Below are 25,471 nucleotides of genomic sequence, written 5' to 3' on the forward strand. Positions count from 1 at the left end.
AAAACTACAACTAGGTAAATACACACGCACCGCGTAGCGTAGTGGTTAGCACGCTCAACTCACAATCGAGAGGCCCGGGTCCGAGTCCCGGAATGCGGTGAGGCAAATGGGCAAGCCTCTTAATGTGTAGCCCCTGTTCACCTAGCAGTAAATAGGTACGGGATGTAACTCGAGGGGTTGTGGCCTCGCTTTCCCGGTGTGTGTTGTGTGTGATGTGGTCTCCGTCCTACCCAAAGATCGGTCTATGAGCTCTGAGCTCGCTCCATAATGGGGAAGACTGGCTGGGTGACCAGCAGGAGACCGAGGTGAATTACACACACACACACATACACACACTCGCTCCATAATGGGGAAGACTGGCTGGGTGACACAGCTAGAAAGTTCACGATGAGCTCCGCTCATACCCTGTAATATACAATTAGGTAAATACACACACACTTTTACCGTGTGTGAAGTTTTGTCATTAAAATGCCAAACTTTTTTTTTCTCTTTTCTTTTTTTCTCTCTAACACCAAGAGATTTAAATACTTCAACAAGTGGAAAAGGAAATGCAGGTGGTAAATTACTACTAAAACATTCAATCTTGGGACTGTTTTATGCTCTTTGTCAGCTAGACAGCAGCTACCTAACTAGAACCCACAGTTATAATCATGACAACTTCATGAGAATACCCAAGAAAGAAGCATTGTAAATAGCTATAGGGAATGATCGATACCATCTTTGATGTTAGTGTTGTCCCACCACACTCCAACAAAAAGAACACCTTATAATACATGCACTGTCCAGCTTCAAGATGCATGATTATAGGATGACTGGGGCAGCATAGTGAATAGGAGAGCGGCAGAGTGGGCAGGTGGTGAGTGAAGCGGAGCATGTGTCGCAGGTGCTGAGGTGTGCACATGGCATGAAAACAGCTGCCACTGGGCGGTCCAAACATACACGGCACACCAGCACCTCCTTGGTCTCCTGCAAGCATTGTGGAGCTACAGTTGTGCATCAAGCTCTATGACTAACATGATGTGATAGCTTTAATGGGAAGAGAGAGAGAGAGAGAGCTAATGATGAATATATACCACACAATGTTCGTTTTGTTGAATGTCAGCGTTCAGTCCCCTTTCTCCCTCTGTTGCCACTCAAGATAAATTTATGTTTCAAAACAGAAGTGCATAGTATTACTATTACAATGCAGAGCATGGAAAGACCTGACTGGTGAGATGTGTTTGTTGGGCATCTTGTCAAGGATTCTTTCTACATCTGTCACTGCTTAACTGATCTTGGAACAAACTTATCTAAAGATTAACTATCAAATCATGGAAAGGAGGGAGTAGCTGAGCTACAAATCCCAACAGGACACTCAAAGGCACTAGATCGATACTCATCCTTGACTGTACAGCTATTGCAATGCACTGATCTGTGCCTTACCTGTAGTCGTTTCTGTAACCGTCTCTTTTCCCCCTCCAGCTCCATCACTTCATTCTCCAGTGCATCTGCCAACAAAAATACATTGTTCAGTCTCAAAAGAATTTTCTCAATGTGGACTGATTAATGTCTGCCTTGTTTTCCTATGAACAGTAACGTCTTGAACAGTGAAGAATAAATAAGTTTTGTCTTGAAGCTACAACACTCACCTAGGCTGTTGTCTTGCCTGGCCGATGACAACATTACCCCTTGCTGCTCCATTGAGTCTGTGTACAGATAATGTACCAAAAGTGAGACACAGTTGGACACATTATGATGACTGTATTATCAAGTTGGCAAATGTGTACAGTAGTGATGGGAAATATTTTCAAGTACTGGATGTTGTGTCAATGGATGTGAGAGACCTGAAAGTGACTATAGCTAAAAATATGATGAAAAATGCTATAAAATCAGCAGACCTATGCATGTTAACTCTACCTTGATCTCATAAAGTACAAATGATAAGTGCTTAATAATGGAACATCCTCACTATAACAGGAGGGGGGATCAGAGAGGAATGAATCAAGGTTGACTGTCTGTAATTCCAAGCTTGGCCTTAGCATGACATAGACCCATGTGTATTCTTGCAAGTTGTGTAAGTGCTTCGAAGAGTCATTGTTTTAGAACCTTAAGAGAGGATATTTAATATTTACTGTGATATGGAAGATAGATGATGATGATGATGATGATGATGATGATGATGATGATAGGGTGACTGATAATGATAGCTAGAATAATGATGATAACAGTGTGGATGATGATGATGATATGATTGAGGAGGAGGATGAAAATTATTATTATTATTTTTATTATTATTATTATTACTGCTACCACCACCACCACCACCACCACCACCACCACCACCACTACTACTACTACTACTACTACTACTACTACTACTACTACTACTACTACTACTACTACTACTACTACTACTACTACTACTACTAACAATAATAATAATAATAATAGTAATAATGATAATAACATATGTTTCTTTCCAGGAAGGATCAAGACATCATTAACAACTTTATTCGTCGTTTTTGTACGTGTCATTATATGGTGGTGAAGTGCAATCAGTATCAGCCAGCCCGGCCCTGGAAGCACTGGAGCGAGGAACACCTACCTGCTGGTGTGGTGACGTGAGCTGATCACCAGTCAGCGGCGTGAACACTGAGTCTGTGTGAGCCTGTGTGAGGATTGAGGTGGCAGGCGAGTCATATCTGTTTTATCTCATTCTGTCCCATATTTTCTCGTTCACCTGTCATTATAATTATTGAATCTTTTGTTATTATTTATTTCTTATCTAACTATTCAGTATTCATGTATATTTCCTGTGTGTGTGTGTGTGTGTTTGTAAAATTTATTGCATGTAAACGCTTTGAAACACATTATCTTATCTTTATTTGTCGTTGTGACAGAGATAAGGCTCGTCATGCTGCGTTCATGCCCTTATTGCGCCTTTTTAGATGGCAATGGAATTCAGTGAGTGATCTTATAAGTGGACTGAGAAGTTAAAGCGTTAAAAAGATGTGTATCATTATTACTCATACACGAAGTTTAAAAGGCGCGCCAAAATGTCTTCTTGGCGAGGATCTCTCTCTCTCTCTCTCTCTCTCTCTCTCTCTCTCTCTCTCTCTCTCTGTATAGATTCGTAAATTAGAGCTGAAAAAAAGCATGAAAAATAAGCAAGAACCAGATATTGAATTGTTGTTACTATTACTTTCAATTTTGCATGAACGGTCTCTGCGGGAACGCCCTTGACTCACACAAGTTCACAACAAAACAGCGACCAAAAGGAAACACTGCCAAAATGTCCATCCTCCGGGCGTCCCTGCTCCTGGTGGTGATGCAGAACCTGGTGGCGAGAAGTGAGTAGTCAGTGGAGTCAGTAATGTAGGGGGAACAGTGCTCTGGGCCAGGTGTGTGAATATCCCCACGTCTTTCCTGGCGGGGGAAGACGCAGGTAACGCCACACCTGTTTGAATGTCGGGTATGGCTTAAGGGGGGGAGGAGAAGGGGGTTCGAGAGGCCTTCCTTCCTTTCTTTCCTTCATTTCCTCTGCTGTTTTATTCTTTTGTTTTCTTGGATAGTATTGAAATGACATTAATATTTTAGTGTGATGGCTAGGGTATGTCAGTTTATGCTTAAATGCCTTCATTGATATTTTTGTTTATTTCTTCATTGTGTCCTTATTATCAGGGGGTTTTCCTTCTTTGCTGGTGAACCTTTTCTATTAGATACAGTTACTCCCCAAAGTAAAATCAACCTAACTAAAGGAGCCAGGAAGTGCATCATAACCAACAATAAAAAATGCTGTGAAATGATAGTACAATATTTGTCGCAGTTCTCATATTGTTAAGTACCCCCCTCCCTTTATCTGCCACTTACCAGGGAAACTCACAGTTTTCACAGCACTCACAAAGCACCAGGGCAGGATACGAGATACTCACAGGTAGGGGTTTGGTGGCCGTAGTCCGAAGGAAAGTGGCACTGGCAGAACTCTCTGGACAGATACTCAGGCAGACAAGCACACAAGAGGAGAGAGATACGCTTTTATTCCACTTACCGGTTTTATTTAACATAAACCAATACCGACAATTACACCCAGGCACGAGGCACAGTCACTGGCACAGAACTCTTCCTCACATTCTCAGCAACACACACATCTGCCTGTCTGTCACCTCAGCTATGGGACAGTTCCTTGTTCTCCTCCAGGAGGCACAGGGATCAAGTAGGCAGGCCACACAACAACAGGTGGCTGGGACTTCTTCTCTTGGTTGGGGCGGGACAGCTTCTGTGGTGGACCAAGGCTCTCTCCTGCTGCCTCACTTTCTTCCTAAAATTCAGCGTCCACTGTGGCTACTCTCTAGCCCTCCTCTTTGTTATAATATATTGGTAGAAATGTAGATTACACCTGGGTCTGTTTATTGTGTTAGTGTTTACTATAAAGCCTTGTTAGCAATTCATGACATGACTACATGTGGTAGTATACTAACTGCACTTATGTCTATGATTTTTTTTATTTGCCGGGCTGGCTGTTATTGGCTTGCATTGATGCTTTCGAAAATCAACACAGCTCGAGAAACAGTTACTTTAGGTGTGTGTTGTGCTTTATGAGAAAAGAGCTGTACTCATGCTTTCCATCTCCATATCTTTTAATATCCAAGTTAGCCTTGAATACATGTATACCTTTTCAATTTATGTACCATAATTTTTTTCCAGACTTCCATACATTCATACTTCTATATGGAATACTATACTTACTGACATCTCTTCTACAAGAACTCTTCTTCAGCCTCTTTCCCTGTATCCCAAACCTTTAATCCCCATCACTTCAGTCCACTTTCTATTTTCTTGTAGGTATATTTTATATATTCCAATCAATTCTCCCCTTTTTTCCCTTTTCTTCAACATTGGTGTAACTGGAATTTTAAATGTTAAGATATTGAAGTGAAATTGTATGTAGCATTACATTTTTATTTTATTTTATTTATTTGTTTATTTATTTTTTTTTTTTTTTTTTTTTTTTTCAGGTGGAGCCATCAAATGCTACCAATGCTCTACTGATGAAGACCCAGAAGGCAAGGATCTGTGTGGGGCATACGAGAGCTTTGACGAGTCAGCACACATTCCTGTTGACTGTCTGCAGGAAGAGTCAGTCACCCCTGGCACCTTCTGTGTGAAGATTACCAAGCAATCACCACGCATGTTTATCTGTGAGTCACTTATGAGTATTTTAAATGCTAAGATAAAATGTACTAGTATGTTTCTCATGAAGACTCACACATACATTAGTGATAAGGATGTTGTACTAATGAATTTTGCCCTTTGCATCTGATAATTGAGATTTACAAGTGTGTGTGTGTGTGTGTGTGTGTGTGTGTGTAATTCACCTTGGTCGCCTACTGGTCACCCAGCCAGACTTCCCCATTACGGAGCGAGCTCAGAGCTCATAGACCGATCTTCGGGTAGGACTGAGACCACATCAACACACACCAGGAAAGCGAGACCACAACCCATCGAATTACATCCCAGACCTATTTACTGCTAGGTGAACAGGGTTCACACATTAAGAGGCTTGCCCATTTGCCTTGCCGCTTACCGGGACTCGAACCCGTTCCTCTTGATTGTGAGTCGAGCGTGCTAACCACTACACTATGCGGTGTGTGTTGTGTGTGGTGTGTGTGTGTGTGTGTGTGTGTGTGTGTGTGTGTGTGTGTGTGTGTGTGTGTGTGTGTGTGGTGCACATGTAATTCCCCATGGTTGTCTGCTAGTCACCCAGCCAATCTTCCCCATTACAGAGTGAGCTCAGAGCTCATAGACCGATCTTCGGGTAGGACTGAGACCACAACACACACTCCACACATTGGGGAAGCGAGGCCTTAACACCTTGAGTTACATCCTGTACCATTTACTGCTAGGTGAACAGGGGCTACACATTAAGAGGCTTGCCCATTTGCCTAGCCACTTCCCGGGACTTGAACCTGGGCCCTCTCGATTGTGAGTCGAGCGTGCTAACCACTACACTATGCGGTGTGTGTAATTCACCTCGGTCGACTGCTGGTCACCCAGCCAGTCTTCCCCATTACGGAGCGAGCTCAGAGCTCATAGACCGATCTTCTGGTAGGACTGAGACCACATCACACAACATACACCTGGAAAGCAAGGCCACAACCACTCGAGTTACATCCCGTACCTATTTACTGCTAGGTGAGCAGGGGCCACACATTAAGAGGCTTGCCCATTTGCTTCACCGCTTCCCGGGACTCGAACCTGGCCCTCCCGATTGTGTGTCGAGCGTGCTAACCACTACACTACGTGGTGTGTGTGCGTGTGCGTGTGTGTGTGTGTGTGTGTGTGTGTGTGTGTGTGTGTGTGTGTATTTGTGTTTGTTTGTGTGCATGCACATGCCATATTACTAATAAACACGTGCTCCTTAGGGGATGGACGATGGCGGACAGTGATACGTCGCTGCTCATCAGTGTCAGAAACAGGTGTGACCAACATGTGCAACTGGGGACTGGATGCTAACAGTGTGTACTGGGAGGAATGCTACTGCACCTCTGATGGCTGCAACGGCTCCTCCTCCATCACCTGCAGTGGCACGGTGGTGGTGGTGCTGCTGCTTGTCTCCCTCGGGTACCTTGGTCGTCACTGACACTCCTGATTGCTGCACAGTGTACAAACTTCAGATTTTACTGCAGCTCATTGTCTTTAATTTTGTATTGTTGTACTGAGCTAGCTTAGTGTAGCTCTCCGTATTATTAGTAAATATTGATTTCCCAATACATACTTGTTGTATCTGGTTAAAATACTAAATAATAAGTTAAAATTTTATCTTTCTGCTATGCAATTTATAGTTCATGAGAATAATATTTTTCATATCAAGTAAGGTGATAGAATCTGTTATTAAAATGTATCCAACCAAATGACAAGAATGTGGAAAAATAATCTATCTCAGAGTTAAGTTTTTAAGAAAACTTCCTTTCTTCTCTAAGTTATATATGTGACATATTTGACTTTACAACCACAATCTACTTGTCTTCCAAGTAGTTGTGGCTATTAGTGGAAGTGATATATTTGGAATTCTGAATACTGCAAAATCAAAATTATATGCACTCGTGGCAGCATGATCACTACACTGTATCACTGACATCATTTTGATGGCTCATTATGGCAGTCTTATGTACTTGTCCTTTGATCTCATGCTAACTAGGAGAGATGGCATCTTGCTAATGTGAGAACATTGTGTTATGTCAAAAGCAAGTTATGCTTCCTTTTATGTGCATTACAAAATGTTTCCATCAAAATGGCAGCTCATTGATTGTGCAGTCATTTTAGTATTAGGACTGACATTTATGATGTCCAGGATTTTTTATGTAGTATTTTATTTACACATTTCATGCAACATCTGCTCAACTGAAACTGTCCATAATGAGGGATAACCATAAGCAGTATAAGTACCAGTGGTACCTTAGGAGGAATCTTCTGGGTGAAACAAGCCATTGCATAACATGAATTTCCACTACATAGCTACACTGAAAGCTATATATATATATATATATATATATATATATATATATATATATATATATATATATATATATATATATATATATATATATATATACACACACACACACACACACACACACACACACACACACACACACACACACACACACACACACGCCCGGTAGCTCAGTGGTTAGAGCGCTGGCTTCACAAGCCAGAGGACCGGGGTTCGATTCCCCGGCTGGGTGGAGATATTTGGATGTGTCTCCTTTCACGTGTAGCCCCTGTTCACCTAGCAGTGAGTAGGTACGGGATGTAAATCGAGGAGTTGTGACCTTGTTGTCCCAGTGTGTGGTGTGTGTCTGGTCTCAGGCCTATCCGAAGATCGGAAATAATGAGCTCTGAGCTCGTTCCGTAGGGCTGTCTGGCCGTCTGGCTGTCTCGTCAAAGACTGCAGCAGATCAAACAGTGAAACACACACATTTCAATTTCCTTTTCCTAAGGAAATTTGCTCCCAGCCACAACTCATTAAATACTTGCCAATTATATGTTGTTGCATTCTTTAAGTGATTTATTGTCTGTTTTCTTTTCAAACTAGTGTGTGGTCAGTACAGAACAATGATAACAACATTGATTTAATTTTAAAGCATTTATTTTGCAAAAAAGTTTTGAGTTTTATAATATTTATTAACAAATGAGTAGAGTTAAGTTATGGATTACACAGGATAATTTTATATTATAATCTGTTACTAACATTATAAAGAAAATCATATACTGTATAGGAAAACAAAATATTCACAATTTGTGGTTGATCTGTAAAGGTTGTGTAGGAAATTCTGCATTGTACTTGCTCTATATACATGTTATGTATAGAATTTAGAATTGTCCATTATTTTCATCTTGTTTTAATAGTAGTGATGACTTTGACATGTATGTCATATGAGGCAATGTATTCACCCATGAGTGCTGAATGAAAATACCATGATGAAACTATTATGGTTGTCCATCGCTAACGATGACGACGTCTCTCCTTCTCGGGGTGAATAACATGGATGTAGTGTGAATGAATGAGATGATGATTAAGGCGGCAGATTATGGGGTCCTCGGTGGCTAGTTTTTGGGTAATAAAAGCAGTAATAATTTATTATTATGACAATCTGGTGGCTACGGAGCCCAAACTCCGAGGCGCAAATTCTGCCGCAGGTAGGACATGGGATGCCCTCGTCAGGAAGAAGAGGGCCGCGGTCAATTCGGTCGTGTCGACGCCGACGCCGTTCTTCACAGGCATGTGTTCGTGCTGTTTCGAAGGTCTCCACAGCATGGCGGCACGTTGAGTGCCACGAGGTCCGATCACTGATGAGGTGCTCCAAGTTTGACGGAGGGACACCGCACCGCTTCAGAGTCACCTTTAGGTGGTCCTTGAACCGTTTTTCTGACCACCAGCACTACGATGACCTGTGGCAAGCTCTCCGTAGAGGATGGTGCGAGGAGTCGGCCGTCATCCATACGGCACACGTGGCCGACCCATCGGAGTTGGCGTTGGATGATGAGCGCCTCGACACTGATGCAGCCGGCGCGCTGAAGAACAGTGATATGCGGGATACGGTCTGTCCACGTGATTCCAAGGATCCGCTGGAGGCTCCTGATGTGAAAAGCCTCGAGGCTCTTGATGTGGGCTCGATATATGGTCCAAGCCTCACAACCGTATAGCAAGGTTGAAATGCAAACTGCATTATAAACAGCGACCTTGGTGGCAGTAGATATGTTATGGTTTAGGAAAACCCTGCGTGACAGTCGCCCGAAGGCACTAGTGGCTTGCCGGAGTCTGTTCTGCACTTCGTCTCCGATGTTACAGGATGAAGACAGGACGCTGCCTAGGTAGGTGAAGCTGTTTACCTGCCTGATATCCTCATCTCCAACTTTAAAGGTAGTAGGAGGGTTGATCACCGTGAGCCGAGCGTTGATGGAGTACTTCGGTCTTCCTGGCATTGATGACAAGCCCTGTGCGAGTGCAAATGTCAGCAGTAGTAGACAGGGTTCTTTGAAGGCCTTCTGCTGTGTGACTAATGAGAGCAGCGTCGTCGGCGTACTGCAGCTCGAAGACAGTCATATTCCTGGTCTTTGTGAACGCTTGGAGCCGTCGTAAGTTGAACAGACTGCCGTCAAGACGGTACCGGAAAGTCACGCCATCGTCTAGCTGGAGATGGTACCTAGTTAGAAGTGTGACTGCAGACATGTATATGTTGAAGAGGACTGGCGCGAGAACACAGCCCTGCTTTACACCAACCTTGACTTCAAAGGGATCAGATTCCAGGCCGCCAATTGTAACGCGGGCAAACATACCTGTGTGGAATTCTTTAAGAAGCTTGATAAATTTTGGGGACAGCCGAATTTAACCAAAATGGTCCATAGGAGGGAACGGTTAACTGTGTCGAATGCTTTTGTAAGGTCGACGAAGGCAGCATAGAAGTCACGGTGTTGTTCCCTACACTTTTCTTGCAGGAGACGAGCTACGAAGATCATGTCCGTGGTGCTCCTTTCCTTGCGGAACCCACATTGTGACTCTGGGAGCATGACCTCTGAGACGAAGGAGAGAAGGCGGGAAAGCATGATCCTGGCTAATACCTTCCCAGCCACGGACAAGAGGGAGATTCCTCTGTAGTTCCCGCAGACGGATTTGTCACCCTTTCTCTTGTGTATGGTTATAATGTTTGCATCTTTCCATTGTTGAGGAAGACGTTCTGTTTCCCACAGGCTGCAGATGAAATGATGGAGGCGTCGGTGCAGGAGATCTCCACCATGTTTGAAGATTTCTCCAGGAATACCATCGGGTCCTGCTGCCTTGTTATTCTTCAGAGCCAAAATGGCTCGAAGAGTCTCAGGAAAGGACGGGGTGGAGTCCATCTCTACAAAGGGAGGTAGAGTTGGGAGGCGGTTAATCACCTCAGGTTCAGCTGGGTTGATGCGGTTAAGCAGTTCGCTGAAGTGTATATATATATATATATATATATATATATATATATATATATATATATATATATATATATATATATATATATATATATACACACACACACACACACACACACACACACACACACACACACCCTCCGTCCCTCATGATGAACAAAAGTTGCGAGGACTTCAGCCCTCTCAGTCCTCCCACTCGCACACCCAGAGGTTGCAGATCCGCAACTGATATAAGGCGTCTTTTTCAGTTCTCAAAGGGCTTTTAAATTCTAAAGTGTTTCCTCCCACTTGACAGCTAAAAAAAAAAAAAAAAAAAAAGACAACTTGATTATCATGATTTCAGACTCTATTTAAATGAAACGCCAGTTTTTTAGGGTGTTTCCACGATTCTAGTGACCTACTTATAAGATTAATGCAAGTTTTTTGCCTGAATGAGAATCAACCGAAGAACCGAGATGAGATATAGCAAGAAATATAGAACATGCTCTTTCACTCTTTGTTTTGGGAATGATAACTGTGGTATTTTATTATTATAATTTTCTTTCTTTCCCTTTCCCTTGATCCATGCCCTTGAAAAAAGGTCCTCCAGCTCAGTCTGCTAATTTGTCTAATTCAATATGTACAGACCTATATCATGAATTCAGAAATGTTAATACTTTCAAAATCATTTTTCATTAGTAATATAATCAAAAGAGCTAGGAAAAAAAAAAAAAAAAAAAGAATAAATTGGTAATCGAACGCACTTGCCCCTTCTGTTGTCTGCCACACTGAGGCTTGTGGGTCCTGTAGCAGATCAGCTGGTGAGGCAACACCGCACACGACACAGAAGTAGGCCAAATGGCATCCAAACTCACTAAACCTGGGCTCCTGAAGAATGTAGTGGTGAGTACTGGTGGGCGTGGTGGTGGTGAGGGGAGGGTGGGGTCGCGGGCGTGGCGGGCGTACGGGTGACGGTGGACGGGGCGGCCGGCTGGCTACGCAATCCCTCAGCTGATCCTTCTATCACTTCGGCAAGCCGCTGCCCGTCACTTCCCTGCCCTTACCATGCCTTACCCTGTGGATTTCGGTGCTTTGAGTAATTTTAGCGACAAATCACTGAAAATTAGTAGGTCACGACAGTTTGCCGGCCAGTTTTCTGTTCAATTAAAAACACCACTAACACTGAAAAACTTGTCCTGTCTTGATTAAATATTACTTTCAGGGGCGCGATGCTACCAGTTTGTGTGTCCCTTTCTTTTCGTCACATATTTAACAATGGTATGCGCAGCACCGGGGCCAATGTTACTGTAAATTTAATTAAAGGTTAGGTTGGGAAGAATTTCACTGACTTCTGCTCTACCACTTGTATATATATTTGTTGTGTAAGAGAGGAGATGATTGAGATGTGAGTTTTCAGATAATGTTTGACCGCATTATGGAAGATCATGCTTTCCTTTAAAAAGTCAATTTAAAGTTAGGATAAATTTGATAATCTTCAGTAGAGATGGACATAGTATAGTGCATATGAGTACTGGACTTAGCTTGCCTGTGATATCGGGGTAATTATCTGCTGTCTGTCAGAAACTTACCCGCCAGTCATGATGAAGTACATCCTGGTTTTCTTATTTTAAGGAATGTGAGTTGAGTATAAATGAAGCAGTTCCGACTACATCCTCCAAATCCTTAAAATAATGTGAGATTCCAGAGGACTGGAAGGAAGCTGAAATAAGACGAGTCTTAAAAAAAGTCAAAGTAAAGAAGAACTTGCTTGCTTAAATAGCAACCTGTCAATCTTTTCTCTGTTCCCAGGAGGATGTTTACTAGCAAAATGATTACAAACAAAGTACAGAACTTCCAGGAAAGTGATAACTTTAAGATGTATCTTGTAGTCTGACTCATCAATGGGTCTGGTGGTTGATTCATCATTGCATTGGTGCATATTCCATGAAGTATTTGTATTGGAATAAATGTATTTCAGTCACTTCATATTGATGTTTTGATTTATAACTTGTATTCACTCCATCCTTGTGGTTGAGATATAATTTTATGATTTCTTAGCCTATCAAGTTCATCAGGCTAAGATAAACTGTAGAGAATATCACAAGTGATGGTTGATGTTTTGCAGCAGCGGAGCTATGGGGCACAGGCAGCTACCCAGCAAACCAGCTACACCCTGCCACAACACCAGCCCCAGGTGACTTCCCTGCCCTCTGGAGTGGTTGTTGCATCACAGGAGAACAACAGCCCTGTGTCCAGGGTAGCTGTGCTCTTCAAGTAAGTTGAATGGCTGATATCAAGTACAGACAGGTTTCTGATTTATCCAAGCCGTAAATGTAAAGGTATGTTGTACATAATTGTATGTGTTGGCATTGGGCTGGCAGCTCCACCCTTCCTGGGCCTTGGCACATGAGCAGGGTGGCCAGTTCCTCCCTCTGTTGGCTTTATGTTCCCAGTCATAGCTGATTGGTACCTGTTTTAAGGCTGGATGAAGCTTGGAGTGAACAGTCATCCTGTGACCCATTTGTGACCAGGATTAAAATCTTGACCTCATTAATGCCCAAGCTACCATCCTTTAATATATGTAGTTACTGACTTCCTTCAGTAGCTTCCTACAAGTCATACACCATAGCATAGAACCATAGGGTACTCTGGAAATTGTAGCACAAGACCATTTATATCTTGGCTGTATCATCTTACTGAAGCTTTCTTTTCTCTGGTTAGGTGTTGCATTCTTGCTAATCATGAAATATGCTTGGAAGAAGTGTAATTTATGCAATATACAACATGCACTAGAGATAGAGAATTGGCCTTTTGTCAGGGCTGGCTCACGCTATGAAGGCCCAAACCATCTGGGAGCTTCTCACATGCTGCGGACATGTGTAGGTTTGGGCACCAACAACACCACTGCTTTCTCCATCACTCGCTCACTGCAGCAGCTCGGAGGTTCCCTGGAGGCTGAAGGAGGCAGGGAACACATCCTCTATGGCCTGGAGGTGATCCGAGATAACTTGTAAGTGTTTCATTAATGTGTATTCACTTCTTGTTACACTATACAGTGGTTCTTACCACTTAAATTAGCAACTACTATTACATCATTGAAAACTTTTCTATTTTAGTTGTATCTGGCCTCCAAATAGTTTTCTTAGATCTTGTTATTTTTTTTATCAGAAGAAATTTCTATCTTGGTTCTTTATTTACTGAGACATTATTAGAAATATAGTACAATTCATATATGTGAATTAAAACTTGAAATAATGCAGTATTGTTATTGTAAATTCACATGATCTTTATTTAAGAAAGCTTCAGTTCTAATGTGGAAAAGATTCAACTTGGTAATATTCTGATGCATTGACAGAATGAATATGTAGATTAGCTTATTGTAGATCCTTTTTATAGATATGGGGTATGCACAGAACCAGCTGCAATAGCATGTGTGAAATCTGTAGTTGTAGTTTGACAGGACCATATATTATCAAGTTGATAATCCCCATTGTAAAAGACTAAACAGTAAAGGATTTTTGAGGTGTGTTGGGGATATTACAGGGATGGTGGCTTGGAGCTGCTTGGTGAAGTGTCCACCCAACCTTCCTTCAAAACTTGGGAGATGAAAGACAACCTGAGGCGTGTCAAGACTGAACTGGCTCTGAGAGAACCTTCCACCCTGGCACTTGAGATGCTACACAAGGCTGCCTTCCGCAACACTGGCCTGGCAAACTCCATCTTTGTGTCTGATTTCAGATTGGGCAAGCTTTCATCAGATATGGTGGGTGGTGTTGTTTTTCTTAAGTGCTGTTTATGTGCTGATACTAAATTCATATTAGATTGGATGCCTAATCAAGAGAGAATATCTTTAACCTGTGTCATCAAAACTTTTGTATGTATGATATTCCTTTGCCTTTGCTAATTTGTAGAAATAACAATGTTAAATTGAATGTGCTGCATTGAGAAAAGTTTGGAATTGAATGTAATAATTATTGGGAAAAGAATATGTACCATTGAGGTAATTATCCCAGAAGCATCATTATTTATTGTCTAGTAAACCATATATTCAGAGTTTACTATATTCAGAGATCTCTTGATACAGAATTGCATTTTGTGTGATGGTGTGTGATGCAGGACTGATTCCATACACATTTATGATTTATGACACTAGAGAGGTAGACCAGGGACTTGGATTGTTTGTTTCTGAAATATAGATCACAGAATCATGAATGTTAGCTGTAATAGAATGTGGAGTTGAGTTCAAATGGAAGTTGTGTATTGGATTGCTGTCTTACCTTTATCACATCACCTTAGCCAGTAAAAGAATATTTTTGTGACTTTTGTATGTTTTGTGAACCACATCACCATCCTATTGAATTATCACCTTGTCCATGTCATGTTATTTAGCAAAATGTCTCCATAGTTTTCTTTTTCTTTGTGAATTATACTTCCTCCATTTCTTTCAGCTGAAGGACTATGTGGCTCAGACTCACCAGGCCGGCCGCATGGTGGTGGTCGGCCTTGGGGTGGATCATAGTGCCCTCGTCAATTATGCTAAGGGCCTCAGTGTTGGTGCTGGAGATGGGCCAGCCGGAGCCTCTGTCTATGGCGGTGGAGAACTTCGCCATGAATCTGATGCACCAATCTCTGTTATTGCTGTTGCTGGTTCAGGAGCCAGTTTGGGTAGCAGTGATGCAGCTGCTCTTGCTGTGGCCCAGCACATCCTTGGTGTGGGTCCAAGTGTCAAGTATGGCAGCAATGCCAGCAGTGCTCTAGCCAAGGCAGTCGCTGGCTCAGGGGGTAGTGGTATGGCTTCTGCTGTCAACATCAGCTACAGTGATGCGGGCCTCTTTGGTTATTTTGTGGTGGCTGAATCAGCAACAGCTGACAAGGCAAGTCTTTTTATTTTGATAAATAGAATAGTGTACATCTGCCTATTAAATGTTTTGTTGAATGGGGAAAAGATATTGTTCAGAGCATCAAGTGCATCTTTACATGATCAACAACTCGAAAAGAGATTCAGGATGTGCACCCTAATTTTTATTTGATGGTCTTATTATACTACTACTGCAGTATAACTATATTCTAATACAGGCAACCCCCGCTTAACGAAGGGGTTACGTTCCTAAAAAACACTTCGTTAAGCGAACCGATTATAACAAGTTTAACCCCTGACTTGAACTTCCATTGAGAGTAAGCAAAGCGAGAGTGCATCATAGTACAGTGAAAGGTTTAATGAAAGTAAAAATTATGAAGTTTAACATATAGGCAGTTAAATTTAACTTAAGTCATTATAATGTACACTAATGTATTTATATACGTAACTTTATAATATTGATGATCTTAAATTTACGAAAGGAGGGAGAGTGAAGCGGGAAAGACACTAACCGGCAACTTGTGGAATGTAAACAAAGGATGCATCATTGTACCGCATACAAAACTTGTGTACCACATTTCCACAAGGCTTTCCATTTTATCCATTGTAGAGTCATGAGTTCAGGTGGTTCTTTTAGCTTGCAAGGAAGATACAGTCTCACTAGCCTTCTTAATAGAGTATGCTGAGTTGAAAATAGTAGAGACATTATATGGAGTCAAGATGGTGGCCAGCAATGCTATAGTTTTCTCGCCTCTCGTGTCTGTGAATAATATCCAGCTTCACTTCGAGAATAAGAGACTTCTTGGTCTTCTTAGGAACGCTAGGCCACATTGCAGGGCGTTTTGGTGGTAAGTTGAGCGAATGAAGACGAGATGCTGCTGACGCTGTTATGGGAGTGAGTGGTGCGTGTGTTGTCCACGAGACTTGATCTTGATCTTGATTCTACAGGTGTCCCGGGATTTCTCCTGAGGCAGGCCTTAGTATTTGTGGCTCCTGGTGCATTCAAAAGCTTGTCGGCTTGCGTGAAATGGTGGGATTTTCAAACTTGGAAAAAATTACCTGGATGAAACTTTGTTAAGGGGAGAGTCCGGTTTGGAGACCCCAAAAATATAAAAAAAATGACTTTTTGTGAAAAAAATATATTTGGTAGGTATACATTTTGGCAACTATCTCGCAAAGATTTAAAAGGAAACTTGCGATAGTTTCCCTTTAAATCCCGTTTAAAGGTCCCGCGCTCAACCACGTGCAGCTGTGCGTTTGTTTACATCAGCAGAGTAAGTTTTTTCCACCCAATTCTACGAAAAATGCTAAAATCTGAACTTTTTTTTGTGTGGATATGATATGGCAAGACTGACGACGAGTCTGTGTGGTATCAGTGTTCGGTGGGTCGGTCACAGGGCTCAGTGCTCTCGTAGCTACAGTCACGCCAGGATGCTGCGCTGTTTCTCGCGACCTCTCTCAGCCCATATCTCAAAACATAAGTTATTCCCCTTCTAACGTTAACCTTGGAGCCAGTTTTAGCTTGATTTCAATGAAACAAAGACTAAAAGGCAGAGGAATACTTTCTCTTCAAATCATCGTCGCTGTTTTTTTTATATATGTCTGGTTTAATTTTATATTAATATTTTTGGTCAAAAAGGCAAAAAAAACACATTTAAAAAAAAAATCATAAAACAAATTTAAAAGCTGAAATGAAAAATCTAACGACGAAGAAACATTTCATATTATAACGTCTCTAAGTCACAGAAAAATGAAGGTTGTGGGGCCAATAATAACGACGGAGATTCGCTTTTAAATTTTCGTTGTAGTTGTAGTTGGAGGGGGGGGGAGGGGGACAAGAATGGGGGTCAATGTCTAATGTTGATGTAAATGATGCCAATACTTCACAACATAAAAATCAGAGCGATTCATGCATATTTACCGGAGATATGGCACCCCCGATCTAAACCGGACTCTCCCCTTAAAGCGAGTTTGGTGTTCGTTAAACAAGCAGATGGTAGTAAAAGGAAACTTTCGTTGTAGCGAAATTTCGTTGTGTGAACCTTCGTTAAACGGGGGTTGCCTGTACCTTAAATAGAAGATTGTTGAACATATCATTTTACAATCTTATATACCTGTATCATCCTCATGGCTACCTTACTGATGCTATGGTTTTCCGCACTAACTCTTGGATAACATCATCTTAAGATGCATAGCCTCTGTATATGTAATTGTATCAAGGTAATTCTATAAAGGCACTTTCTTTAGGTGGTGCGAGCAGCTCATTCTGCTGTTAAGGGTCTCAAAGTGACAGAAGCAGAAACTGCCAAGGGAAAGACTTGTGTCAAGGCTGCCATCCATATGGCTTCAGAATCCAGTGGTTAGTATATCACTCCCATTTTTGTATTTATATATGCCTATTAAAGATCTTTTGTAGTTGAATGTGTTGCATCATCTTCACCATTTGAATTAGGAGACAGTAATCCACTTTTGTCAGTATTCTTCCACTTGTAAATTTATGTTTCGGACATACATAAGTTTAAAGCTAATAATTTTTTCCTCCTTTATTTGTATGTGAGTGTACATGTACTGTGACTGTAATCTGCAGGAGAGTGTTTGGCTGACATGGGACTCCAGGCTTTGCTGTTGGGCAAGTACAATGATCCAGTTGCTGCTGCTGCTGCTATCGACGCTGTGACACCTTCAGCTGTAGATGCTGTGAGTTCCTTGCCATTTTGATTTTGATAAGTTTATAATATAACTAGAGATGTACCGATGCATCAGCATTGGTATCGGCTCATTTTTTGGGTATCGGTATTGGTATCGGCTTATTTTATGCTGATACTTCTGATACCTAAAAGGAATTTACTATTTAGTGATATATTCGATATTAGATATTGATGATACCAAATTAATATAATACGGCGTATTAAGTTTCCGTGGTGATTACTGTATGTCATAGAATAGTGTTTTCTGTGGAAATAAGCCACAACCTCTAAATTGGACGTGTATGAAACGCGTATAGGCTGAACTCCAGCATCCTGTCACACAGTCGGTCATGAGTCACCACGCATTCTCACTGTCTCTCAGTCAGACGCTGCTCTTCCACCCACACAAAGTTCACACAGGTGAAAAGCTTATATTTTTTAACTATAATCTAAGAATATCAAACTTCAGATATTGAGAATCCAACAAAATGATTTGGTATATATATATATATATATATATATATATATATATATATATATATATATATATATATATATATATATATATATATATATATATATAGGCATTTTGCATTATTGTAAATAACAGCATATTCTTATTTGATTTATAATTAACAGTGCTAGTGCTAGCCTTTTCCAAGATATCATACTGGAATAGGTGGAAGCTCGAATTATATATGTATATTAATTTTAATGCAAGTTTAATTTTGAGTTACTTGTGTTAACCTAAGGATGTAAAAATTCCATAACTAAGAAAGTAACGATTCTGTTTTGTAATCATGTGCATTGTGTATAATTTGTTGCATATTAATTATTTAAGATCATAGCAATACACTAGAAATTTAGAATAAACTAAACTTTTTTCTATTTAATTGAAAAGATTAGGTGAAAGCTCATTTTTCTGAATTGGTCTACTAATGTCTAATGAATTAATATCAAAGGATGTCAGATTTAATTAAAGAGAAACATACACAACAAAATGAGTTTCTTTTGGTAATATTTTGTGTCTGTTTTACAATTTTAATAATTTTAAAAATATTTTTGATCGCCAAAATATCGTCAATAAAATTAATCATGAAAATGCACAAGACCAAATGAAGTAAGAATTTAAAATAACTTACAAGAATCAGAAGACTGAGAAGATATTCATTCCAATTACTGAGTAATTTACCTTTGCAAATGGCTTCAAAAAGCTTCTAGAATTGCTCCTATTTCACAAATGTTCTCAGAAGGACTTACAGCATCCCCCAAAACAAAGCCTCCCATCTGGTAACACTCGCTGTCCACCAACTCATCCTGGTGTCCAGTGCAGTAATCACTATAAGTAGTAGTATCGGTATCGGAATCGGCCAAAATTGTGGTATCGGTACATCTCTAAATATAACATGTTTAAAAGATGTGCATCAAAGTACAGAATCACTTCATATTTTATTGTTTTCTTTGCAGGCCCTAAGGAAAGTCTTCAGTGGAAAGTTGAGCATGAGTGTCTTGGGGAATGCCAACATTGGTTATTTGGACCAGTTGTAGGACCCTTGAAGCACTTGTTCTTGTTTTGGTATATGGAATCTTCTAAAGAAATTTGAAATTTTTGAAAATATGTACACATGTTACCTTCATTTGATGTTTTAATTCACTGGAAATTAAGCATCATATTAAGTTCAGGTTATACCTAAAAATTAATGAGTATAAAATGTACATGTGACATCCTCCTCGTTAGAAAACGGTTTTGTGTATATAATCTTCTGGCAGTGTTCAGAAGCTGTAGATATTTATGATGAATGACAGTGTATGTACCAATAACTCTGGAGTTAAAGTAATATAAGAATATTTTCTTTTCTTTGGTGCCTTTCACAGTAAATAACAATCCTCTTCCAAGCTGCATGTTTCAAGGTTTCAGGTGTGAGCTGCATTTTGGGTCTAAAATAATTTTACTATTGACTGTGCATGGGATGACATGTGAAAAGTAGAGAATACAATAATTCAGTTCAGTGGAAATAGAACTCACTGGTTACATCCATGCACATTCCCACATTAAATTAATTAAGTTTTATTCTATAATTAACAGCTTAAAAAATATAAATACATCTGTGGTAAGAACAGTAATACAACCACAAGAATACTTACCTATACCTATATGGTAATTGTATATGAAAATAATTATTCATGTCTAGACTTCCATTACATTTGGATGTGTACAATACGGTTCTGATGATGTTAGTTATCCGAATGAGTCCAGCTAGGGCTACATTTCTTTATAAAGCTGTTGATTCCCTCCTGTCCATCCATCATGTTGATGTTGTGCACCATCAGGTTTCCTCCTTCCCTATGAGGTGCACAAATGTATTATTGAAATGTTTTAAACAGATAGATTTCTTAAACACAAAGTTATCAATACTCTCATGAAACACTACTTCCAAACATTAAGCAATATGCAGAACTATTAATTCTCTTCAACACCTATTATATAATGTGCTAAGTCTTCTGCCTCACCTGTAGGCATCTTCTATTCCCATCTCCATCTGCTTATACATGAATTTCTTCCCCAGAGCAATGACAGATCTACTCTTGTGCAGAATGGCATCAACAGCTTTCTGTACTTCACTGTCTGGAAAAATTAATATTTTTTTTAATAGTGTATTCATATAAAAGGGAGGTATTGGCATAGTGGATAGCATGGTGAGCGTGGGATCAGGCAGACATGTAGGTTTGAATCCCACCACGTACATCGTTAAAAACTTTGCCATTTGTCGAATGGTTTAAAGTTACGTACATGTCATCATGATACCCAGGTTCTAGGTGGTTACATCAAAGATGCACTTGACTGGTGATATGGGCACCACTATGAGTAAAATTGCCTGCGCCACTCTTGGGTGTAAGCTGAACAGTGCTTCCCATATATACTCTTCAAGTACACCTACAGGCGCTATAGGGCCCCCCCACCCAAAAAAAAAAAAAAAAAAAAAAATCTATAATCAAAAGTACTACATACCTAGTTCCTCCTCTGGGACAACCTTTGAAACCAAGCCAGCTCGTAAGGCTTCCTCAGCTGTGATGGAGAGTCCTGTGAGCAGCATGTGAGCAGAAACTTTCCTAGGAACACATCGTACTAGAGGAATGCCAGGAGTGGAGCAAAATATTCCAACATTTGCACTGAGGACAAAGAAAATACTTAACTATGTCAAGATGGTACATACTACCAATTTGATGTTCCATAATATAGGTATTTTCCCAGTTGGATAGAATAATTTCCACCTCTTCCTTTTACATATTCAAATTTCTTCTAACTGTTACAGTCAGAGATTGCACTTCAAGGGAGAAATGTAATACAATATAATGTGCTAATAGAAATAGCTTTTTTCCTATGGGGAAAAAATTGTTTGCTATATGTCCTGTTTCATATAAATCCAAGGATCTGGAATGGATTAAGAAGGTATATCAAAGGACCACTGCACATAAATTCTTATAGATAAGAGAGGGAGAAAAAGAATGAAAACAAAAAAGAAAATATATAGACAGTACAGAAAGAAAGTGACCAAAGGGATGTACTACATACAAGATTTATCCAGAGACTGCCACATGCAAGTTTACTGGCTTCTTGTAGTTTTTCTTGTGTCTGTATGTTCTTACCCAGGGGTTGAGAAGGAAGAACCTTGAGATGCAATGGCAATATCACAAGAAGCAACCAGTTGACAGCCAGCTGCTGCTGCCACACCATTAACCTTAGCCACCACTGGCACTGGCAGGCGCTGCAGGGTCAGCATCAGGTGCGTGCATTCATTAAACACAGTCTGATGGTGTGACCTTCCTTCTCTACCAGTCTGTGAACAACACATAGTAGCAGAATGTGTTACTACAGAAATGCATACAATTCTTACAATATTTAAATTTTTCTAACAAATTGGTGACAAAAACCATCATAAATGCTGCTTACAAGTTCCTTAAGATTGTGTCCACCAGAAAAGACTTTCCCCTGAGCTTGTAATATGATGCAGCGCAGTGATGGATCCTCCACACTCACAGCCTCCTGGAGCTCTCTTAGCATTTGCAGAGACAGGGAATTTCTGCAATGTGTTTGTATTTTTACTTGTTAGTTGTGTAATTTTGAAATTTTCCATTGATAGATTATAATCTTTCAATCGTTTACATTGGTATTTCCCAACCTCTATAGAAATAAATCCCTCATGAAGTACTTCAAAATTTTAAAAATTACATTAAAAAATATTAACTTTTAAGATGAATTTTAAGAATTATAATTCCTTGCATAGGCAATTTTACTGGCTAACAAACATCCATAGAGTTCATAAAAAATGTGACCAGTCATTACTGGAAGAGTCCATTACACTGTTTTAATCCACACTATCATAAGATGTGTTGGGAGAAGAACAAGTTTCCTCCTGGGTAAGTGAGACAATACAATTCCTAATGACATTTGTATGAATTATAAATCTTAACTTCTAATTCTTTTCTGATATTGAGATGCCTAACATGCTGCTCCTCATCACTGCCCAAAATGACAGAATCTAAATACGGGCAAAAAAAAAAACATGCAAATTAAGCAGAGAATTAAAGGCATTCAGTTAACTCAGTGAAAATCATGTGTAATTAATCTTGAGTGGGAAGACACAGTAGGAGACAAAGTGTGTGTGCTCCTTGACTGTTTGCTGGCCATTAATGCACAACAGAATAAAAAACCCAAATCAAACCTAATCCAAGACTTTACACAACCTGATTCTTACCATTTTCACATTATTGTGGACCACAATACAATAATTTTCAATGGATATCTAACACTATGATTGCTCAAGGCTTGGACGAGATATGAATGATTAATTTGGTCAATATGCACCTCCTGTACCACTTATGTGATAAATTACTCAACTTTAAATATCTTCTTCAGAAAACCCAAACATGATGGATGTACAGTAGTACCTTGTCCTTGTGTCAGCGAGAGTAACACTGCGGACACCATTCTCTTGAAACACTTCAATGAGAGAATTTCTACCAGGTGTCTGTGAAAATAGTCTGCCCATCAGAGGCTTCTGAAAAAAAAAAAAATAAAGATCAACATAAAGACTGATCGAATAACACATACTGTACTCCTTTAATCAGGGATAATAAGGATCTAGTACACTTAATGATTAAGGAGTGTTATACCAACACTATCACTTGGAATATTATCGGTCTCTCAGATATTGTAGGGAGAAGGTAAATGTAAAGTTTGTGTCCTTGGTGGTCATCTTCACTTCATTGGTCTTTGATCCTGTGGGCAACTGTAACATGTGTTACTGAGATAACAACACTGAAACTTAAGCATCTCGACCACAAAGCTGATTTGTGTGGTTGAACAATTAAATCTGTAGGGAGATAGTGAATCTTTCGTATCAGGACAATAAGTGATGCAGAGTGGTTGGCACAACAGTTGATGCTTCAAGGATTAGACGGCAACATATATCAAATCCTAACGAAGTTGGTTAGAGAATAAGTACAAGACTTAACTCAAACTTACATTATTCCTGCCAACCTGTGATATTTTATAATGACGTCTATAATCTTTATGAAGGTGTTTTTGCGCCTTACCACAACTTTCCACGCACGTGATTGGAAGGCTATCATCTTGAATCAGGTATGCCGGTGTACTTCCACTATATAAAAATGATTGGTGTCTGTTGAGACTTGCACGCCCGTCTGAAGAACGTGTTTGCCACTGAGCTGAATGCACCGACGAGTCTTTAGTGGTGTGGGGGGGGTAGACGTCACAGCCCAGGGGCCTCTAGATAGCAGAGTCAAGGTATTTCACTGACCAGACAACACCCAGCTGATCCGTGTTTACGCCCTCAGCTGAGATAGGAGGCAGCCAATGAGGTGACGGGAGGCAAGTGAGGCGTCAGCAGGCAGCCAGCCAACCAGACCGGCGCCTCATGGTCGTCATGGCAACACGTGGTGTGGGCGACGTGGTGGTAGCGTCAGTGAGGTGGTGAAGGGAAAACAGTGCATCTCTCTATCAAGTGAACTCGTCCGTGTGAATATTCAGGTGATTATTATATTTATGTTATCTAATGTTCGCGAGGAGACAAATGAAGTATTGCATCATTAAGTGGTGAGGGAATGGAGGCCGAGGAAAGAACAGGTGTGGTGATGGGAACACCTGCTGCCCCAGAACATCACACTCATTTCTCGGGAACAACACAACCTTTCTGGTTACATTCACATTCCACGATTAGTCCGTCTATGTGCTGAAAAGTGTTCGGTGATGAATGGCGGTACAAGCCCCCAGCAGTCTTCTATCACATACAATTTTTCCCCCAAAGTGTAAAATGAGATCGGCAAAGGTTAACAAAAAAGCTTAAAAGTTAAAAACGAGAGCGTAATAATTCTTTCAATACCAACTGAACAGAAAACTATCGTGATCGGGTCTACCACTATAATTTAGGTGTCTTGATATTTGTCTGGAAATAATTGTAATGGGAGGAATATCTAAGGGCTACAGAAAAAGGCAAAATCAGGCAGTTCCAAAACTTATGAGTGAAGGGAGGAAAGAATGAAGGCGCTGGATCAGTCTTGCATTAGTACAGTGTAGGCAGCATAGAGGTGGAGGAAGCAAGGAAACTCAAGACAGCACTTCGTAACTTCCCGGAATGAGAGTAAGTGGAAAATCTTGTGCAATAGTCTGGCCAACATAGCCTGTAAAGAGCACCTATTTCAACACGCATTGTTCTCTCCCTAAGACTTTTTAAGGTGGCAGAGATGATTAATCTCATGGATGTTTTCTCTATCGGTAATGTTTAATTTTTGTTAATCCATCACTAAAGCCACAATAAAAACATTGAAAAGCCTCACAACTTCCACTGGAGGTTGTTGAAAATAGCAAAGATACAAGACACTGAAACGTTTGATAACGCAGGTAGTCTACACATAAGAAGCAACAGACACACCATTCCCACTCCTGGAGGCTTTCATTTCCACATAGTACATATTACAATCTAACTGCTACGTACTACATACAAGATCGTAGTAGACACGTGTATTCTCTGCCACGCACAGTCTCAACGGCCGAGAGACCTAACCTAACATGTACTATAACCGAACTGGCATGAGGGTTAAGAATAAGTTTTTATCCAAGTTGTTTTTATTTCACTGCGTTGTAAATGAATGCATGCAATTGGCTTTATTATAACAATAACAATGGCTAGTTTTGATACAGCCGTGGTTTTATTGGTGTTCATAATTTCCGTATCGTGTGTTGATACTGCAAGTAATTCACCGTGCTATTGTTTTATTGGGAGAGGCAGAGCACGGCTGTTGCTTCGCGTTGCTGTGCTTCACGGTATCCGATATCCAGCATGTTCAGCGGGTAACAGGAAATGCCGGGAATATTCAAACACTAAATTATATGTAAATTTATTTATTTATGCAAAGTTGACCACAGAAATACTCACTGTTGACCTATTAACCTGAAAATCTGTCATAAATAAACAAAAAA

At 40.4% G+C, this 25,471-nt stretch overlaps 5 protein-coding genes across 12 annotated transcripts in view; 3 read left to right on the forward strand and 2 right to left on the reverse strand.

The window, feature by feature from the left end:
• Window positions 1-242: 242 nt before the first annotated feature.
• Window positions 243-2,738, reverse strand: LOC123499409 (baculoviral IAP repeat-containing protein 8-like). Of its 2 annotated transcripts, XM_045247371.1 has the most exons (5): window positions 2,585-2,738; window positions 1,629-1,685; window positions 1,423-1,487; window positions 764-966; window positions 243-405 (listed from the first exon to the last, which is right to left on the reverse strand). In XM_045247371.1, the coding sequence occupies exons 2-4, from the start codon at window positions 1,678-1,680 to the stop codon at window positions 802-804; spliced, it is 282 nt and encodes a 93-aa protein (XP_045103306.1). In that variant the 5' UTR covers window positions 1,681-1,685; window positions 2,585-2,738; the 3' UTR covers window positions 243-405; window positions 764-801. The 2 variants fall into 2 exon arrangements, with proteins under 2 accessions (XP_045103306.1, XP_045103305.1); XM_045247370.1 differs by lacking the exon at window positions 243-405 and having other exon boundaries at window positions 582-966; window positions 2,585-2,736.
• A 437-nt stretch (window positions 2,739-3,175) lies between these two features.
• Window positions 3,176-7,525, forward strand: LOC123499408. Its single transcript, XM_045247369.1, has 3 exons — window positions 3,176-3,329; window positions 4,995-5,177; window positions 6,402-7,525. Exons 1-3 carry the CDS (start codon window positions 3,194-3,196, stop codon window positions 6,617-6,619), a joined length of 537 nt encoding a protein of 178 aa, XP_045103304.1. The 5' UTR covers window positions 3,176-3,193; the 3' UTR covers window positions 6,620-7,525.
• A 3,645-nt stretch (window positions 7,526-11,170) lies between these two features.
• Window positions 11,171-19,816, forward strand: LOC123499412 (cytochrome b-c1 complex subunit 2, mitochondrial-like). 2 transcript variants are annotated; one of them, XM_045247378.1, is made up of 8 exons: window positions 11,171-11,328; window positions 12,551-12,699; window positions 13,244-13,435; window positions 13,969-14,188; window positions 14,874-15,299; window positions 17,531-17,642; window positions 17,871-17,980; window positions 19,438-19,816. In XM_045247378.1, the coding sequence occupies exons 1-8, from the start codon at window positions 11,284-11,286 to the stop codon at window positions 19,516-19,518; spliced, it is 1,335 nt and encodes a 444-aa protein (XP_045103313.1). In that variant the 5' UTR covers window positions 11,171-11,283; the 3' UTR covers window positions 19,519-19,816. The 2 variants fall into 2 exon arrangements, with proteins under 2 accessions (XP_045103313.1, XP_045103314.1); XM_045247379.1 differs by having other exon boundaries at window positions 11,191-11,328; window positions 12,554-12,699.
• LOC123499413 (enoyl-CoA hydratase domain-containing protein 3, mitochondrial-like) lies at window positions 19,407-23,829 on the reverse strand. Of its 6 annotated transcripts, none has more exons than XM_045247382.1 (7): window positions 23,569-23,829; window positions 22,921-23,027; window positions 21,923-22,052; window positions 21,619-21,809; window positions 20,981-21,141; window positions 20,482-20,596; window positions 19,407-20,314 (listed from the first exon to the last, which is right to left on the reverse strand). In XM_045247382.1, exons 1-7 carry the CDS (start codon window positions 23,602-23,604, stop codon window positions 20,206-20,208), a joined length of 849 nt encoding a protein of 282 aa, XP_045103317.1. In that variant the 5' UTR covers window positions 23,605-23,829; the 3' UTR covers window positions 19,407-20,205. The 6 variants fall into 6 exon arrangements, with proteins under 6 accessions (XP_045103317.1, XP_045103318.1, XP_045103316.1 ...); XM_045247383.1 differs by having other exon boundaries at window positions 22,921-23,030; window positions 23,586-23,828; XM_045247381.1 differs by having other exon boundaries at window positions 22,921-23,030; window positions 23,569-23,828.
• A 79-nt stretch (window positions 23,830-23,908) lies between these two features.
• The window catches only part of LOC123499410 (hornerin-like), a 55,127-nt gene continuing 53,564 nt past the window's right edge, over window positions 23,909-25,471 (forward strand). The window contains exon 1 of the mRNA XM_045247374.1: window positions 23,909-24,022. The gene's annotated coding sequence lies outside the window, so the exon portion shown is untranslated. The remainder of the gene's footprint in view (window positions 24,023-25,471) is intronic.

Source organism: Portunus trituberculatus, chromosome 49 (genome assembly GCF_017591435.1).
Source record: "Portunus trituberculatus isolate SZX2019 chromosome 49, ASM1759143v1, whole genome shotgun sequence".
NCBI lineage: Eukaryota > Metazoa > Arthropoda > Malacostraca > Decapoda > Portunidae > Portunus > Portunus trituberculatus.